The 20,290-nt window shown below is 43.5% G+C and overlaps 1 protein-coding gene across 2 annotated transcripts in view; it reads left to right on the top strand.

Moving 5' to 3' along the window:
* The first annotated feature begins 3,947 nt into the window (after positions 1-3,947).
* STX6 (syntaxin 6) overlaps positions 3,948-20,290 on the top strand; it is a 43,096-nt gene continuing 26,753 nt past the window's right edge. Inside the window, exons 1-2 of one of the 2 annotated variants that reach the window (XM_074349898.1) lie at positions 3,948-4,253; positions 18,879-19,048. In XM_074349898.1, coding sequence (XP_074205999.1) covers positions 4,219-4,253; positions 18,879-19,048 — 205 coding nt within the window. In that variant the 5' untranslated portion in view covers positions 3,948-4,218. The remainder of the gene's footprint in view (positions 4,254-18,878; positions 19,049-20,290) is intronic. The other variant, XM_010954932.3, reaches the window with a different exon arrangement.

Genomic DNA, 20,290 nt, shown 5'->3' with positions numbered 1-20,290 from the left:
AGAAAGTAGAATGGTGGTTGCCTCGGGGTGGGGAGAGGGGAGAAGAGGGAAGCGTTTAATGGGTACAGAGTTTCAGTTTTTGCAAATGAAAAGTTTTGGAGGATGGATGAGCAACAGTGTGAACATACTTAACACTAATGAACAGTATGTTTTAAAATGGTTAAGATGGTAAATTTATGTCATGTGTATTTTACCACAATTAAAAAATCTAATGTATATATATATATGCATGACTGGGACATTATGCTGTATACCATAAATTGACACATTGTAACTGATGGTATTTCAATTTAAAAAAGAAAGAGAGATAACCTGAAAAAAAATCTAAATCTAAATCTCAGTTGATCCTTCAAATGACCTAGTGAGGGAGCAGGTTGGGTGTTACTCCCACTTGAGAGTAAAAGATATTCCGTTGCAGGAGTGTTATGGAACTCGAATAGCTTTGAAGAGATAGGGGTGGCTCGGGTCTACCCTGGCATCCTTAGCAGTAGGGTGTGATTTGATCCTTTCCGATGTTCATCTTCACAGGATCCGTGGTCTTGTGGCCTGTGCCCTGTTCTCTGCATTGGCATTTCCTGTTTCAGCACAAGAGGCCATGCAGGACTCCAGTAATCTCCCTCCATCACTCACTCTCCTAACTTTGGAGACTCACTCAGAGATCCGAGGTTCTCGTGGATGCCCTCTCAGGACTCTACACAAAATTCAAGAGTTGCAAAATTAGCCTTCTCCAGCAAAGTGGACAGAATCTAAATGTTACAGCTTAATAAGCTCTGACAGCCTCATACACCTGGATAACCCTCGCTTCTATCAGGATATAAAATATTTCTATCACCCAGGAAAGTTTCCTTTCCTAGTCAATACTCCCCATCCCAAGGCAACTACTGTTCTGATTTTTTTTTTTAACTCCACGGGAATTTTTAATTTTTTTTGGAGGGGGAGGTGGGGGGGATAGAGGAGATGGTTTTTTGCTGAGTATTCTTCCCGAGTTATTGTGGTGTTGTTTATACCAGGATCTGTGGCCTGTTTTTAAAACAAAAGAGAGAAAGAAAGAGAGAAAGAGAGAAAGAAAGAGAGAAAGAAAAAGAAAGAAAGAAAAAGGAAAGAAAGAAGGAAAGAAAGAAAAAGAAACAGCTTCCTTTGTTTCTCCTTGCATTTTAGCTATGCTTCCCTTTCCCTGGGGCAGCGGAGGCCAAGGTCTAAGTTGGTTTGAGAGACGGTGACGGAGGGTGACATATTAAAGAAAGGGAGAACCCCCCCCCCACACACACACATACATTTTGCTTCTCAACCCTCCACTAACTTCACAGTTGGTACTTTTTCCAACCCCCTAATGATGGGACTTCTCTAAGCCTCTGTCCTCCATCCCCTCTATTTCTGCTTATAAAACTCTGACCTCTCATTTGTGGTTTGATTAATATGTTCATGGAATAGATAATAAGAGACGATGCCAGACACTGAGATGATAACATTTAGTCTCCTTCCCTCCAAGAGTTTACAGTTTAGTGGGGAAAACCAACACACTAGCAGCTAATTTATATCCACCCTGAATCTAATCCACCTGTGTTCTCTTTCTTAGGGGCTGAAACTAACAACCACCCACTTCCAACCCCAGAACCCTCCCTCTTTGTTCATCAACCCTCCAACACCCTGAACAATTCATTCACCAAGTCCCCGGGTTCTGCCTCTCAAGTGTTTCTCAAATGTGTCCCTCCTCTCCATCCTAGTTGCTGTGAGCCTATTTCAGGACACCCTTTTCCCTCCTCTGAACCATGACCTTCCAGCTGATCTTTCAGCCACCTCAGCACCTGTCTCAAATGCCAGGATTATCCTGGCAATTCCCTCAGCTGCCACGATCTACAGTAGAGAGTCCACAGTTCAACCTCACAATCAAGGGCCCCAATAAACTGGCCCTGCCCATTTCCAGCCTTAGTTTCTGCTGCCACAATCTCTTTCTTTCTGTTCCAGCAATGCCCCCTGCCATGGCTCTTCCCCCACAGGCTGCCATGCTGTCTGCCGGCAGCCTCTAGTCATTGTTTAGATGACTCCCCCGCACACCTCCTGGCTCCAAATAAACTGGTAGCTTGTCTTTGTGTTTCTATGGCAACCCATGCCCTTCTCTCATTGTGTGTTATGGCCTGTCTCCGCCACTAGTCTGAGAGTTCCTGAAGGCAAGGACCAACCAAGCCTGCTCATGTGTGTCCTCGCTACCTAGCACATAGTAAGAGTACAGTATGTGTCAAGCACTGTCCTAAGCACTTCTCACACATCAATTCATTTAATCCTCAGGCCACTATGTGGAAGGTGTTTTTATTGTGTCCATTTCATGGTTGAGGACTGTAGAGATTAAGCAGCTTGCTCAGGACACGATTGTCAGGGAGGGAAGTAGCAGAATTGAGATTTGAACTCAGGTAACCTGGCTGCAGCTATTGCTCTTAATCACTGATCTCATCTGCTCCTCAATTTCCATGTGTGTGTTGAATGAATAAAAGATGATTAGTTTTTACTTCCCCATTTCAATATGTCCCGAACCAAAACAAACAGTTTTTTCCCAATAGCTTCTCTTTTCCCCACATCCACCCCCCACTGCCCCTGCAGGGTCTCAGAGAAGCCTGGAGTCTTCGACTTTCACGTCTCTCCTTCCTAACCCCATTCAATCTCTCATCATGTCTAGGTATTTTGTTTTGTTTCTCCTTGGAAACATCTATCAGATTCTCTCCATTGACAACTGCTGTCATCCTGGTCTGGTCCTCATCCCTTCAGGCCATCTAGATGACCACAGCATCTTCCAGACTGGTTTCCCTGACTTCACTGCCTCACTCTGTCGGGCCCTTGGAGTTTCCATGCATTTTTATTCAACCTTCACAGCAATCCATGAACGAAATATGACTATTCATGTTTTATAGATGAGGAACTGAACAACAGAATTCAGGTTCAAACAGGGTTTGACTGGCTCCATGGGCTCTTCCATCGCTAAGAAGACTAGTGACTTTAAGCAAGTCACTTAGACTCCAAGAGTCTCAGATTTCTCATTTGTCAAATGGGAATAACAACAGTAATTACCTCATTGTGAGAGCAACTGAGACGAAATTTAGCACAATGCCTGGCACACGGTGAGTGCTCAACGGTAATCAGCAATTAAAGTTCACACCCCCCCTCACATATGTAGCATACGAGTTCAATAACTGTTGTAACCAAAACACTTTCTGGAAGATCTCTTAAACCATAGAGCAGAAGTTGCCATACTCGGCCCCTTCTCTGTCCCCGAAAGGTGTCTCTTCCTGGGAAGCACCATATGATGTAAGAAAAAATTACCTTACTGGTCACTTGAAGAATGCACAGCAAAAGAAAAACACATCCCAGTCTAGAAGACAGTGCACAGAATTTGTGGCTCTGCCGCAACCAGGCTGTGTGAGCACACAAAATCTTGAAACCTCTCTGACCTTTTCTTATCTACAAAATGGGAATAATAACATCTTCCCATCCAAGAATATTGAGACAGTGCACATACAGCCTTCGGCGCATTGCTGGATACAGTAAGAGCTGCAGAAAGGAGTTGTGCAACATCATTATAGTCAATGTATACCAGCTGGCTTTGTAAGTCGAGGACGAAATGGATTTCTAAATCAACATGTTATCACAATCAAGAATTAAAAGTAGAGGAAAGGTGAAAGGATTATGCAAAGCAGGTATTACTGCGTATCTTGGAAACCTAATGGCCTCTCCAGCAAGGGAACAAGCAGATGCTACCCCTGAATCTTGAGGGGCGAGTCAAAAGAAGACCCGCCCTCCTCCCCCGCCCCCAGAGCCCCGCCTCCAGGATCTTGTGACGCGATGCCCAGGCCCCACCGATGCGGGGCGGGGCCAGTCCGGGTCACGTGAACATGGGTGCGGAAGTGGTGCCGCTGACGGCGTTCGTGATTGGCCGAGGCTGAGAGACCCAGGGGGCGTGGCCAGGCGGCCGGACGCGCCGGGAGGAGCTGCAGGAGGGGGCAGCCGCGGGGGCCGGCGCTGGAGTCAGGGATTCGGGCTGCAGTTCCCACCTAGCGCTGGATCCGCGGCCGGCCGGCGCACCCCGGCCTGCGCGCGCCGCTGCTCGGGGTCCCCTAGGCCGAGGCGCCGGCAGCTGCGCGAGGCAGGTGGGGTGGGCAGAGGGAGGTTCGCCGGGCGCGGGCGCCCTGTGCGCGGAGCAGGCGTGAGGCGGCCGGGGGCCGGGACGCCATGTCCATGGAGGACCCCTTCTTTGTGGTGAAAGGGTGAGTGTCGCCGAGGGCTCTGCTGGAGGAGGAGGTGGCCGTGCTGCATGCCCGCACCTCCCCGCTCTCCTCGCTGTAGGGGGAGGGGAGACAAGTAGAGGCTGGTGAGGGGACAGGGGGGACTGGGCTTAGCCTTGAGGGCCATGATCAAGCATCCAGGGACATCTCTTCACTGTCCTACCTGTACTTTGAAATCCTTGTCCACAGTCAGGCTCCTGGGGAGGGGGTCCCCTTGGGTCTGTGCCCTGCCCTACAACTTATTTGTGGGAGTGGTGGGGTTCAGCAGCTCTGCAGGTGGGGAGGGAGACATGCGTCCCAGCCCAAACTGGGGCTGTTGTGGAGCACGGGGCCCTGCTTCGAAGGGGGAAAAACAGCATCTGGGCAGGAAAAGGGAAATGGCTCTCCTGAGCTTTGTAGTTGGCGTGGACGGGGGTGAGTTCCCATTGTCCATTGAGTTCGGAGCGCCGGCCCGCAGACTGGTGAGGCCACAACATGCCCAGAGGCGTCTGAGCACGTTTGCAGGCAGGGAGGCGGGGGCGCGAGGCTCCGGAAGACATCTCAATTCAGTGGGGGAGTTTTTACTGAGTAATGGGAGGGGAGGAAAGCAGCCGTTCAGGCTCAGTGATGATGTTGGAAGGAAAACAAAATGAAATCAGCCAAACTAAACTTTCCTTAGCCTTCTATTAGTACCGGGATTTTCCCACAGTGCTAAAGGAAATGAGTGGTTTCTTTTTAACTCCCTGATTTCATCCAGGCTCTTTGACAGGTTTCCCCCATTTCTTCTGCCTTTCAGACTACAGCTGCCTTAACTTATTTTTCCCTGTGAGCTGTCGTGACTCCATCTTTGATTGCTCAATTGTTTGGAGATAGAAACTTTAATAGCACTCTGTTATATAGGTTTTGTAGCCTTTAAACAAAGGCGGTTTGTTGTTATAACTTGTCAGCTTTTGTTTAAAATATCAAATAAATATAAAAAACCTGAGAACTGCAAAATTTCCTGGAAGATCAGTGCTACTAACTTTAAAAGTGTCCATTTGCTTTCAACTAGTTGCTACTAGCTTCTTATTTCTCTAGGGGTAAGAGCTGACCCGTTGCTTGAGTGATTTTTTTTTCTTTCCAGGGCCCGCCTCAGAAAATTTAAATGGTACTTTAGAGAAGTACTTTATTATCCATGATACAGTAAAATATATATATATTTTAACATTTCCCTAAAAAGGTTTTTCTTCAGTTTGCCTTAATTTAGATGGGAAAATGCTGTTTAGATTATTCGTAATGTGTGGCTCTCTACTTGGAAAATGTGCTGTTTATTAGAATGATTTTTAGGCGTTAATTTTTAAATGCGAAAGCTGTGTGTTTTTCCCTGAATGAATGTCCTTAATGCTTAGGTTGCAAAGGTTATCTCTCAGTGGAGACTGTAGACAGTTTTTTTTTTTTAATGGGATTTGTGAAAATGCTAAATCGCTCTGCCATCTTGACATTTTTTTCTAATAGTATCCAATACAGTTTACCTGTGATTTTTCACTGGTTTGATACCACTGGTTTATTGGAGCATTGGCCTGGAGTTAACTTTTACATCATTTAGCTCATGTCCTTAAGATGTCTGCAGGAAAAGAGACTCTCCAAACCTTCTGTGTTGGAAAAGTAAAATTAGCTATATGAGTGTCTCCCAGACTGTGTGATGGATATGCAGAGCCATGTACTTCTGTTTACTAAAAGGTTTTAAAATGCACCGCACAATATGGAAAAATTAAAGATGCCTACATTGTGGCCCTTGGCCTAGGAGCTGATAGTCTAATCTGAGAAACGGCTCACCCCAAAATTAAGTAAAAATGACAAGTGGTAAATGATGAAGTTTTGCAGTGAGTGCTACAGAAGATTGAGTCCCCCGATATTTTGGAGAAAGGCGTCTCACTGGGAATGGTTCTCATTGGGAAAGCTTTTTGGAGGTAGCAGTAGGTCTTGAATTAGGTTTTGAAGATGGGTGGAGCTTAGATTCAGGCCTGTACCTCCTCTGGACTCTTACCAGAAAGAGTCTCTTAGTTGGTCTTCCTGCTTCCAGTCTTTGTTCTCTTTCATCTGCCTGGGTTCTTGGATGGTGCTCTTCAAGATGCAGTGCGAGCCCTGCCTGCCATTGTACATTTCCTAGTAGACACGGTCAAAGGAAAAAAAACAGGTGAGGTTAATGGCATCTTTAACCTAGTATAGTCACAGTCCTTTAACACGTGATTCATATGAAGACTATTAATGAAAGGTTTTACTCTTTTCATACTAAGTCTTCAAAATCTGATGTCTTTTACGCTTAAAGCACATCTCAATTTGGACGCTAAATCATCAGTAACACTTGATCCATATTTAGAGTTCATTAAACTTACAGTTGAAAAAGTGGATTCACAGACCCAAATTGTTCCAAACATACTTTAAAAATTTTCGGTAACTAAATTGGGTATCAGTTTTTAAATTTAAATTAATTAAAATTTAAAATTTAGTTCCATAGTCACACTAGCACAGTTCAGCAGTTGCATGTGGCCTACGTATTGGGCAGCACAGGTGTAGCTCTTCCAGAACCCAAGTAGGCGGTCCCTACTTAACATCATTTAGAGGCCACCCGTTGCCTACAGAATAAAGTCTAAACACCTCATGACTCCATAATGCAGCCGTCCTCTCCCCTCCTCTCGCTCCGCCTGCCCTTAGCTCAGAGCTCCAGCAACGGGAGACTCAGCACAGTGACTGTGACTGCAGTGCTGGGTGCTGTTACTCCACATGCACCCACTCCGCCCGGTTCACCCACTCAGCTTTCAAGATTCAGTGTCAGCGTCTCCACTGCCTCCGGGAAGTTCTTCCGTTGGCACCTGTAACACATTATTGCGCCTCTTCCTCTGGCTGTCCTTCAGTATTAGACTAGGAGCTCTGAGGGTTGGGAACGGTTTGTTTTTCCTGTATTTCCAGCTCAGCACCCTGAGTATATAGCGTAAGTGTTGAATACATTTTCTTTGGTGGTTGTGATGGTGGTTAAGGAGTGGTAGATGGGAACACCACCAGCAAAGACTTTGAGATGGGCATTGTGTGTTTAGAAATCATCAAGGGGAGCTTCCTAGGTGGAGTAGGAAGTTTATGTAGAGACATAACAATAATAGCTAACATTTAAAGGACGCACCTCTTGTGCAAGGCGTTGTGTGCTGAGTAAGCAGTTAATAAGAATTTTCACTTTACAAGAACAACTCTATGAAGTGGGTATTAGCCCCATTTTACAGATGAGCTCAGGGAGCACAGAGGGGTTGTTACTTCCCCAGGGTCACACAGCTAATAAGTGGTGGACCCAGGATTCAAATTTCAGCTGCCTAATTCTACTCATACTGTTAACACTTCACAGTACAGGTAGAATAGGGTCAGGAAGAGGCTCATCTTAAGGCCACTGGGGATTTTTAAAGCAGGGAAATGACATGAGATTAGGGTTTCAGGAGTATTGATTTGGTAGTAGTGTTGGATGCATCAGTGTGAAGAAAGGCTAAAAAGGAGACCAGTTAGAAAGCGGTTTTGATTTAAATATGCAGTGATTAGTGCCCAAGTGTGTGAAGCTCGTTTTGTGAGGTTTGACCCTGTCAGTACCTTCTTCGTGTTCAGAGCAGGATCCCAGAACACAGGAGAAAACCAGCACAGTTGGGCACCTGGGCTCTTGGGGCAGATGTGGCCCTGCCTGGCACAGACATTCGCAGCGGTGCTTCCACTCCCACAACTCCCAGCTCTGCTGAATCACCTCGGGCCTGCCCTTAAGTTGTCGTTTATCTAGTTGATGCTATCTTGTGTGTTCTTACCGGGGGAGCCTGATGACTCCCATTGAGTCAGGTCCTCCCTGTGTATCTGTGCATATCCCGTACCCCAGTCACTCTGATCCAACTCTTTCCCGAGTGTTCCTCTGTGTTTTGTGCTAATTACTTGACATCCCCCATGCTGTGGGGTGGATATCTTCCCTTTTTCTCTTTTTCTTTTCCTTCCCCCCTTAGCCCTCCTCACTCCTGACTCAGCACTCCCCTTCAGTCCTGTGTCCCCTAGGTCATCGGGTCCTATCAGTGCACCCCCTGGATATGTCTGGAGTCTTCTCTTCCTCTCTGGTTTTGGTTCCTCCACCCTCGTTCTTGGCCTTTCCCACCTGGACTCCTGTCACCGCTGCTACATGTGACCACATAGACACGATCAAGTCATAACTGCCGGAATCCTTCAATCTAAAATACTTACCGAGTGTCTGTTTCCTATGTGCCAGGAGCTAAGGGTACAGCAGTGAACAACATCCCTGTCCTTATTAAGCTTACATTCTAGGGACAGACAGCAAACAAGTGAACAGATATATGGTGTGTCAGGTGGTGGTAACTCCTGTAAGAAGAGTAAAGCTGGGTAAAGGAAACGAGTGTTCTGGGTGTAATTTTTCTTTTAATGTGATTTCCAGAGGCAGTGAGGTTTGGTGAAAGAACTGAGACGATCAGGCTGACCCAAGGTTGGAATCTCATCTCTGTCAATTACTTGGTGTAACTTTTGCCACATTAATTATCCTCTCTGAACCTGTTTCTTTATGTACAAAATTGGCTTAACAATGTCTGCTGTACCAGTTATGAGTTAATTCATGTAAATGGCCACAGCACAGTTTGGGGGCACATATTAAGTGCTCAGTAAACGTTTTTAAAAAAATATCTACTTCTATTTCTCCTAAAAATATCCAAGCTGGCTGCCCTTTCTGAGAGGAAAGACGGTGTCTTACTAGTTTTGGAGGTTGGTTGGTTGGTTGGTTTTAGAGTAACATTTAAAGTCATATATGCTCATTTTAGAAAACTTAGGAAATAAAACTATTTAAAAAAGAGGATTAAAAATTGATTGCAGTGCCACTGTCTAGAAATAATTAGTTAAAATGTTGATGTCCTTTTGATCTGTATTTCTACTAGTGATTTTATGTAATACTATCCATCAGTTTCTGATCTCATAGATCAGGCACTGTGCTGAGAACCTAACTGGGATGGTTTTTTTAATCCTATGAAGTAGGTACCAGTTCTATGATTACTATCATTTTACAAAAGAAGAAAATGAAACTTAGAGAATTAAAAAAAAATGCAAACTTCCGCGTTCATAACCTGTAAGTGGAAAGGCCGGGCTTTATATAAATGGGTGTTATTATTATTATTAATCATTTAAGAAATTGAGATGATGCTATCTTATAATCTTTTCATCTGTATGCTTTATATCTTTAAAATGCCTTAGGTGGGGAGGCTTTTTGATGACTTCCTTGTATTTTGTCATATAAATGTAATATAATTTACCATCCAGGTTGACATTTATGATGTTTCTAACTTTCTCACTATTACAGTTAATATAGTGGCAAGCCTGCTTGTCACAGGTGTTCGCTGCTGCTTCTGACTGTTTCCATAGCCTGTATTCCTGTAGCAGAATTGCTCATTCAGAGGGCATGCACATTTCAAAGCTTCTGGTGTGTATTACCAAACTGCCCTCCAGGGTACACCCCTGTCTCCACTCTGCTCCTCACACCATCACCCCAAAAGTTTGAGGGATCCACTTCCCTCGATCCCTTGCCAGTACTGAGATTCTCATTTTAAGAAATCTCGACTAATGAGCTAGGTGAAAAAAATGCCATATTTGAATCATGTCCTTTTCATCATTGTGTTCAGAAAGCACTTACACAGTATTTAATGAGTGAACTCATTCCAGGTATTGGGTTCCATAGTATTTTTCCCCTCTCTGGTTTACAGCTTCTAATTTGAACAAGCCATTAAGAAATTGAGCTTTGGAATATGGGAGTATTTCAGTACCACGTGAGCCTCTCCTATAGGTAGAAGGCAAGAATGTTGTGATTCTTTAATGTTTTGCTGGTTTGGAGGCCTTGTGTGTCTGAGCAAGGATAGTTTTATTTCCTGGTTCTTGGCTGTGGATCAGTGTTGAAATAATGGGGTAAGTAAGCCTTGAGCAGGATGGTATCTGTTACATTGTATTATTTTCTGACCATCTCTGGTCTGCATGTAAAGCCTTTTAAACACTAGATTATGAGCTCCTCGAAGGCAAGCATTGTGCATTTTATTCACAATGTTGAGAAACCTTTGTTTATTGCTATAGTCACTGAGAGAAAAAGTTATCCTTGTTATGCACAGTAATTTTATCCAGTAAAATTGAATATAGGTCAGATCTCATTTTCTACTTTTTAAAAACCAGTCAGATGTTTCATTGTAAAAGCAACTTTGCAGACATTTGTTACAAATTGGTCAAATGCTTAATGCTCTGTTCGGCTCCTGAAATTAAAGTCGGCTTTGGAGAACACTATGCAGGTGTGTGAAAGTGTAGCTGAAAGACAGTGCGCGCTGTGTGTAAGATTTTGGAAGAGAGCTGAGACGCTGTGGAGATCAAAAAAGCTTGGAAAAGCCCCAGTGGAAATACTGGTCAGGGACACTTCAGTGAAGCAAGTAGGGTCTCAGTCTGGGCCTTAGAGGAAACGTCTGCTTTTCATGTGCAGGGGTGTGAGGACTCTTCCTGCGGGGGGACAGGGAGCGAAAGTCTACAACCAGGAATGAGAAGAGGGAGGATGGAAAGAAGACCTGCCAACTGAAACAGATTTTGTTTCAGGGAGAAATCAGGTTGGAGATAAAAGTTGGCCAGTTTTAGAGGAGGAGGAGGAGGAGGAGGCAGTGTGGAGCAGACACCCAGCTGAGGAGTTTAAGTTTAATCTTTCCTGTTGTAAATTCTTAAACAGGAGGCAGTTTTTAACTCGCAGTTTCTACTCACTTGCCTGTGGTTAAACAACTTTTAAGGGCTCAGACTCAGGTCTTCTGATTCTGCAAAGAAAATCAGTTTGTCTGGAGGCTTTGCAAAGATGGGGTTGAATAGGTCTTGGTGCTGGAAGGCGCCTCATACTCTGGGTCAGAAGAGGCCGGCAGCCCAGAGGTCTGAGCCTCTGCTCTCTTACTTGGCTCAGTGAGTACAGACTAGCTATCCTGAAAGTTCCTTCCAGATCTAAAATGCAGTGATTGGGCTTAAGTAGAGGTTGTGCAAGGTGAGAAGTAAGAGGAACAGCCAGACAATGCTTGTCTAGACAAGTTTTGAATCTTGGAAAATAGTGTCACTATTGACTAAAATGGGGAAGTTAGAGAAGGAAGCAGGGTTTTTTTTCTTTTTTGTTTTGTTTTGTTGTCTGAATGCTTGTTTTTTGTTTTGTTTTGTTTTGTAAGGTGGATATGATTGGTTTGGGTTTAGACAAATGGAACGATCCTATAGGCAGCTAAAAATAGAGGAATTAGTCCTGGGGGAGTGGTTGGGGTTGGAAGTGCTGTTGGAGAGTCGTCAGCTTCAAGGGGCCTTTTGAACCTGCCAGTGTTGATGAGCACCTCGAAGCTATAAAGAGTGCTGAGAAGCGTCGGGACCAGGTGAAGGAAGAAGAAAGAGAAAACTGGTAGAAACTAGAAGAGCACAGTGTCACAAAAACAAGGAAGTCAGAGTTTCAAGAAAATAAGGCTGCAGTGTCAAGTACATGGGAAATGCAGACGAGTTCAAGTCGCCCCTGACCTTGACCTGCAGTGTCATTGGTGGCAGCAGCAGTGCTGACCCAGGGGAGTTGTGGAAGCAGCAGCAGGCTGAGGTCAAAATTGTGTGTAACTGTAGGTAACTAAGTAAAGACTGCCCCCCACCCCGCCCCCTGAGGATAATTGCGAAAGATACCACAGTGCAGTTGAATTTGGAAATGGCAGTAAGGTCAAGTGAAGGGCGTGTGTGTTTTTCTCCTTAAGTACAAGCATGTGAGTGTGGAAGTCAAACAGTAAAAAGAGCTCCTCCTCCCCTAGCCTGAGGGGTTGGTGGCGCAACAGGCTGATGGGATGCGGGCTGGTGATAGGGTTGCAGAGGCTTGCACACCCTGGGCTTTTCAGGTTTCGTTAGTAGAATGAAAACCATCTGCCTTCACTAGCCTCTCAGTACATTGATGGAACTGGGACCTCTGTAAAGAGCCGTGGAGGATGGATGCTGCCCCGGGTATAGGAGTTGTGGCATATTGTGTTTTTTTCTAAAGATGGCCACCCCAATTATATCCTGTCCCATTTGCTCTTCTTAAATTGTGAAGCTGGGGTTCTATCAAGCTGGGATCCTCGTTCCTTTCCCTTGAACCTGGGCAGACCTTTGTAACTGCCTCAACTAACAGAATGAGGCAGAAATGACACTGCTTGACTCCTGAAGCCTAAATCCCAAAAGACAACCAATTCAGCTTCCGCCTGCATCTTTCTGACTTGGGATGCAAGCCTTGGGAGCCCTGACTTCACGTGTCAGAAGTCCAGCTATACTGAAGCCTCTCCACTAGAGAGCTTACGTGGAGAGGCCACATAGGGACAGTTACTTATGAGGAGCACCTGCTCCGATAGCCCCAGGCTGTTGAGGTTTCAGCTGAGACCCCAGACATTGTGGAGCAGGGACAAGCCACCCCTTCTGTGTTCGGCATGAAATCCCGACCCACAGAATCCACGCACATAAGTGGTTGTTTGATGCCATTAAGTTTGGGGGTAATTGTTACACAGCTGCAGTAACTGGGACGGATACATGCCAATTCAGAGCCTATCAGTGTGGTCAGAGAAGAAGGGGAAATCATAAGGTTGAGGGAGGTTGTAGCTACGATCATCGTGCAGTTTTGTTGGCACAACTGAATGACTGGTTCTGGGAGACAAAAGCTTCCTGATGGCCGAAGTACTTCTTCCTCCCATTTTACTGACAAATTTGGTGAGATCTAGATAAGAAAACTTTGATTTTATGGACATCTGGATGTACTGCCTGAAGCCCTCGGGGTTGGCTGGGATGGTGAGCCCTCCTCCGTGGTGGAACAGACTGGAACGTTGCATCGGAGAGGTTCAGCTAGCAGTGACCAGGAGTTAGTGCTGGGCTGGCTTCAAAAGCTAACTGGGTTGGTTAGTCTTGCCAGTGTCAACTTTTTATTCATAAGGAATGGAAGAATCTGATTTTGACTTTATTTTTGCCAGAAAGATACGTTCTTCAAAGATGTGGATTGTGTTTTCACTTTTGACAGTTGCTTACTGAGAAAGAAGCTGTGTTGCAGGTCGTCCCGTGGGCATTGGCGTGGATTGCGATGAAGGACCTTCATTCTGATGTTCATAGGGAGTTCATATCCATGAGGATACGATGGGTCCCATGATTCTGATGGCCCATTTGGTGGACAACAAGGGAAAGAACCTCATCCCTGGTGTTTCCAACCCTGTGACTCTTGTTACCCATGGAATGTATAAAACAAAACTGACTTTGGAAGCATCTGCAACAGATGTGGGAGCAGAACATCTGCTTGACTGTTGCGGGAGATAGCCATCTCTCTCCTTCAAGGAACTGAAAGATTTCTCTGGGTCAGGAGCTAAACCTGTACTTCCTAGGAAAACAGTTAGCAAGTTTGGGGTGAAATGGTGTCAGACATGATACCCAAAGCTGTCTGTGAGAAGATTATTATTTACCAAGAAGTTTGCCAAGCTGAAGAGCTCCATAAAGTCAAAGTATACTTGGCCCCTCATGGAAAGTTCTGGGTGTCAGACTTTAATCATTCCCATTACGTAGTTGGAAGAAAAACGTGAAAATGTCTAAACCAAACTCTACAGGGAAAAGAGGCGGGATCTTGTGACTTTGAACTTTCTGGGACCACAGGTGAAAGTGGATTGCCGTTGATTGAGTCAGCAGCCGTGGCCCCTCGCGGGGTGCTGCAGGCTCCCTTGGGCCAGCTGAGCGCTGGGCACCAGCTGGGGGAGCGGACGATGCTGGGCGTGCGTGTGCGGGAAGCGCCTGGCCGGTTCATGCAGAAATACCTCCCTTCCCTTTCCTGAGAAAGTAGGTGAAGAAAACTGGATCAGCTCTTTTTCTGTTAAAACCTTCACAAATCTCAGACAGCTGACATGGTTACATTCTCCTCTGTCCTGTTCATTGATTTATTTGGACTGCCAGGTGGTTCTAAATACTTAGTCCCAGGTATTTCCAGATAGTTCTGAATTGAGCGGGTTAGAGTCTTGTACATTATGACATGTGTCTTATGTTTCTTGAAACTATTCAGAAATCCCAATTTCTTTTGGATATTCTGGTTACCATGAATATTTGGCTTAAAAATAGGCTTTTGTTTGTGACACAGGTTTTCTCTCCATTCATGCCTACTTTTTCAGGCTAATGCTAAGCTAAAATGATAATTTGAAGAAGAAATGTTGGGAGATGCTTTAAACTTTTAAACCATTTGTTGCTACAACGATAAGATTCCTTGACACACTGCGGATTCTGGCTTTCCAAGATCTGAACCATTGCTGACAGTTCCCACCTTTGTGAACCCTTCAGACAGATCTTAGAAATGCAAAATAAGACTACTTTGACTTTCTTATGTCTGTGCTATTAAATAAAAACTAAAAATGAACCCCCTTTTAAAAACGAGATTGAGAGTGAAATAAACCAGGTCTCCGGCCAGGCCTGTGGGGGTGTTGAATGTTATCCTGGGGTTGCTCTGTAGCATTTTTCTAATTCCTGCCATTTCTTTCATTTCTTCTTTAGGACATGCTCGAGTTCTTGCATGCTGAAGAACTCTGATTTCACTCTGTGCTGCTAGAATTGAATCCACCCACATGCCTCCTTCCCCCTCAGATCTGAGTGTCAGTGCCTTAAGAGTTGTGGTTATGAAATTGTGGCTTTTGGATTGCAAGGGGGTTTCGAGATCCTTTCTTAGAGGAGCCCCTCAGCTTAAGATGCTTTTCCTGATAGTACTCAGATGTTATTTGCATTTTTTTCACCGTGTTGACATTTACCTTGATGGTGCAGAGGCTGTGGCAGATCAAACTGCTGGTGCCTTAGCCTAACTCAGGGCAGTGGCACCAAACTGTACTGATGGTCTCTGTAGTCCTCCCTCACAGTGAAACAGAAAAAAGAGAGTCGTATTCCCTTGAGAGTGTTCATGAAACAGTTAAAAAAAAATCTTATCAAATCTTGGTTCTCGAGAACACTTTTCCTTACTTTATTAAAGTTATAATTTACTTACAGTAAAATTGACCCTTTTTAGTGTATACTTCTGTGAAATTTGACAAATGCATATAGTCGGTAACCATCATTGCCACAAATAAGTTACAGGACAGATCAGTCACCCCTAAAAGTTTCTCTGTGTTCCTTCTAGCCCCTTCCCCCATGCCCAGCACCCGGCAACTACTGATCTGCTTTCTGTCCCTATAAAGTTCTGCCTTCTCCAGAATGTTACAGAAATGGAATCATACAGTGTGTGGCCTTCTGACTCTAGCTTCTCACACTTTGCATAATACATTTGAGATCTGTTCATATTGTTGCGTGTATCTGTGCTGTGTTCCTTTTTATTGCTGAGAGGTATTCCATTGTGCAGGTGTACCACAGTTTGTCCATTCCTTAGTTGAAGAATATTTGGATTGTTTCCCATTTTTGGCCGATATGACTCAAACTAATATAAGAATTTGCAGCTCGTTGTGTTGAACCTGTGTGTTTCTGTGTCACCCTGAAGTGGGGTTGTTGGGTCATATAGTAGGTGTATGTTTTCTACGTTTGATTTCAAGAAATAGTCACGCTGTTTTCCAAAGTGCCTGTATAGTTTTGCATTCCCACCAGTAATGCATGAGATTTCTGCGTGCTCTACCGAGTGGTCAGCACTTGGCATTGTCAGCTGGTAGGTTCTGAGTTTATAGTGATTTCTCATTGTGGATTTAATTTGCATTTTTCTAATGACTGATGGTATTGGGCATTTTTTCCTGTCCTTGGTTGTCATTTGTACGTCATCTTTGGTGAAGTGACTGTTTAGATCTTTTGCCCACTTTTAAATTGGGTTTGTTTTCTTAAGTTTTGAGTGTTTTAAAAATATATGTATTTTAGATACAAGTCATTAATCATGCATGTAATTCACAAATGTTTTCTCTACTTGTAATTGTGATTGACTGTAATACTCTACATGATGAAATGAGAGTGTCCATCGTGAGACAAGGTGTCTGACTCCAGGGAAAGCCCTTCTGTGATGGAGTTGCGAGCTGAAATAGCTCATTTTTTCCTCCATGGAATCTCATTTTTTTCTTTAAAGAATCACTGGCAGGCTGGCTGTTGAGACTCACTTATGTTCTCAAATCTCAAAATTATCTAAACAATACTTGAAATTTTCTCAAAAAATGAATGAGGTGAACCTGTCACTTCTTGGGAAACAACTATTTTTTTGTGGATGATGAAATTAGAATCTTTTTTTTTAAAAAGCAGAATTTTGTAAAGCTTATTCCAACTACTGTCGTCTTACAGATTCACAGTAGTTAACTTTTTCTGATAATGAGATTGGTGGTGGTATTGTCATATGATTTTGGATATTGTATAATAAAATGAGTCAGTATTTGGAAGACCTCTGATACTCATAAGCCAGTACTTTACAAATGATTGGTACATGAAGTTATAAAATCACACGTGGGTAAAAGATCCGTTCAGAACACAAGATAGAGCAATGGGTTGTAATGTATGAGAGTTTGCAGTCTTTGGTACAGTTTCAGCTTCCACACTGCAACTAACCTTTAAGAAACTGCCCCTTTTGAGTTTTGGTAGAGTGTCAAGAAAGAAGATCCACAATTATCTGAAAAGACTATTAAAATACTCCTCTCTTTCCCAACTATGTATGTATGAGGCTGGATTTCCATTGTATACTTCAACCAAAACCTGTGTGTCAGCAGGCTGAATGTGGACACAGACATGAGAAACCACCTCTTTACTATTAAACCAGATATTAAAGAGATTTGCAAAAATGTGAAACAGTACCACTTTTTTTGTTTTAGAAATTTTTTCAAAAACATTAACATATAATAATTTCATTGTTATGCTTGATTTGTTGATGCATTTTTTGAGCATTTTGATTCTCTAAGGAGTCTACTTTTTTTTATTGAAGTATAATCGGTTTATAATGTGTTAATTTCTGGTGTACAGTATAGTGATTCAGTTATACATACATACTCCTTTTCATATTCTTTTTCATTATAGGCTATTACAAGCTACTGAATATAGTTCCCTGTGCTGTACAGTAGGACCTTGTTTATTTTATATATAGTAGTTAGTATCTGCAAATCTCGAACCCCCAGTGTCTGTTTGAATGTCTAATATGGTAAATGGCAATAAACAACCCACATCTGTCTAAGTTCTTTGGGGTTCCTTTACAGAGTGAATAATTTTTATATTCTTCAGAACGAAATACCATTATAGAATCCTCTGTAACTCTTGTCTTCTGTTATTGTAGATGATATTCAACACTTAGGAATAAACCAAGCACTTCACATTATGGGAAAATGTACACCTCTTTACCAAATCAGCCAGACACCTCAACAAAGAGTAAAAAGAGTAAAAAGAGTAAAAAATAGTGGATTTACATGTCACTTACTTAGGCCTTCCTCTTTTTGCCTCATATGGAGTTTCTCTTTAGCACTGAAAGCACAAGGCTGATGTGAGAGAAACAAGGAGGGGGCTTGCCTAACCCAGGAGCTGGGTGTGAACATACCTTGGGAGAGTCCTTGGGGGTCATACACTCAGTGCTTTATTCCGCTTGGTCCAGTGGCTATATTCTCTGTCTAACACTCGGCTTTTCAGCTCTCATCAGTCTCCACAGTCCAAGGTATTGTAAGTCCCCTTTCTTCATTTTGCTAATGCTGTCTCTTCTGTACTCGAAATGTCACAAGGAGTAGGGTGCATGCAATTACTCTTTTAAAGACAACAAGCACCTGATTGAACACCCAGAAGAATTGGTTAAGAAATCACAGATCAAAACAGAGCTCTTATAATCTTTGTACACAAGAGGCTATGACTATAAAATGACTCTTTTTTGGCTGTTATATGTAGTAATGCTAGATTATAGCATTTAAATAGTGGGTATTGGTCCAGTGGAGGGGAAGGAGAAGTTTTTAAGGCCTTTTGACTGTATCTGATCTAAAAACATAATAAACCATAGCACTTAATGGCCTAGTCTCACTCTCTACACATGAAACTCACTAATCTGCTATACAGAGTCACTTAATCCAGGGAAGTAGATATATTTAAAGCTAATAATGTTTGGAAATCTTCTAATGAGATTTTGGATTTTTAAATGTCTCAGATTAAAATACTTATCTTCTAAAAGACTAACTGTGTAAGAGGACCCTTCCCCCACCCTTTTTACCCCCCTTCCTACACCAGCCTCCCCAAGAAAAGGAAAGCTGTATTAGGGCTTTTTCATCTGAACACAAATTATTTCACCCCAACTGGCAGTGTATGTGCATGTTAAGAGCCCTTTAGTTAATTTGTATTATAGCTTCTTATACTACTTTTAAGTATGGTCTGTTCAGAGAAAAATTTGTCCTCAAACTTTATATCATAGCTGCTTAATAATGGCTGTTTTATTTTAAAATCAGCTGAGAACATAATACTCAGACTATTATTTTAAAGTTTTGAACTTCGGTATTTGTCCATGAAGAGCCTCCTATAACGACTCAAACACTTCTGGGAATGGTGGTTCCTGAGGGTGGTGTCTGATCAGAAAGGTTTACTTAAGTCCTGCGCTAAGTTGTTCATGGAACGTGTTGTCTGTGGTTTCTCTCCTTTCCCTTCGCCTGACTACAGAGAGGTACAGAAGGCAGTCAACACCGCGCAGGGGTTGTTTCAGAGATGGACGGAGCTCCTCCAGGACCCCTCCACAGCCACGAGGGAGGAAATCGACTGGACCACCAATGAGCTGAGAAACAACCTCCGGAGCATAGAGTGGGATCTAGAGGACCTTGATGAAACCATCAATATCCTTTTCTGCGGTGTCTCTGCTGTGCGAGGCAGACAAATGAACATGTTTTTTGTCCAGATCTCTCAAGTACACGGATTAGACATTTCCTTTTTGTCATCGATTGATGTTGCTCCTATTTGTACCGTGACACACTTAAAATAGGTGCCCAGTAAGCTAAGATAGGGTTGCCAAATTCCACAATATCCCGCAACATAGCGGAGGCGTGGCATGACAGTTAAGAACTTGGATCCTGGACCCTGAAGTCAGACTGGGTGTTCAAGTCCTGGCTCTGCCAGTTACTGAGTGACTTTGGGCCATTGCTCTCCAGTTTCCTCTTCAGTAGAAAATCAGGGTGACAGCTGTACCTAGTTCATAGGGTTGTTGAAAAGTTTGACAGGAACGATGCCTTGGGCCAGTGAGCCTCTTTGAAAGTGATAGCAGACATTATTACGGAGAGGTATAGACAGACCAGTGTTCTACAGTGGTGATTAGAGGTGAAAAGAAAGTCCTTTTCCAGATGTTTTCCTGTTCAGGAAGTGGAGTTGCAGTGCCCCTGTCCACTGGAGAGGCGTCTGCGCCATGAAGGTGCGCTCCCCACAGTGGGGCTGTCGTGCTAAGCCATGCTGTGGGTTTTAACTAAGTCCACCGACCTGCCTGGTGAAGCCGAGAACTGTAAAAGCTGGGTTATTTGGCCTTTTTTTCAACTGGAAAAATCCCATTTAGCCAACTTTAGATTGAAGATATGCCAGATGCATGTTCTAAGTTCTGTTTTGTTTTTTTTTCTTTTCTAAGTGTGGTAAAACATCATGGAAACCAGCTTTTGTCAGGATCCCTCTGTAGTCAGCACACAGGTTCATATGCAGTTGATGTGTGGAATGTAGCGTTTCTATTAATCATAATGACCCCGAGGTACCTTTTAAATTATTAAAAAAACAAATATGTTCTCTAAAATCAGTGAAACAAAATATGTGAGGGTGTGGGATCAAAAGCAGAGTTGCAGGGGGATATGTCTTCCCTTGAGATAGGAGGGAAGAGAAGAAGATTGAAGGAGATAAGAGAAATTGTGAGATAAAGGGGACAAAAGTTCACCGAGCTAATAGTTACTGAGTGCTTTGTGCTGGACGTTTTGTTGGTTACTGACGTTGGACTGGTAAGCAAAACTGTACCAACTCCCATGGAATTGGGGGTAGAATGGGGGTTGGGGGTGGGAGAGCAGACATCAAATAATAGCACAAATGTGTACTTGCAGACTATGAGA

The sequence above is a fragment of the Camelus bactrianus genome, chromosome 21 (assembly GCF_048773025.1).
Source record: "Camelus bactrianus isolate YW-2024 breed Bactrian camel chromosome 21, ASM4877302v1, whole genome shotgun sequence".
In the NCBI taxonomy this organism is placed as follows: domain Eukaryota; kingdom Metazoa; phylum Chordata; class Mammalia; order Artiodactyla; family Camelidae; genus Camelus; species Camelus bactrianus.
This window is presented reverse-complemented; position numbering and strand designations above follow the sequence as displayed.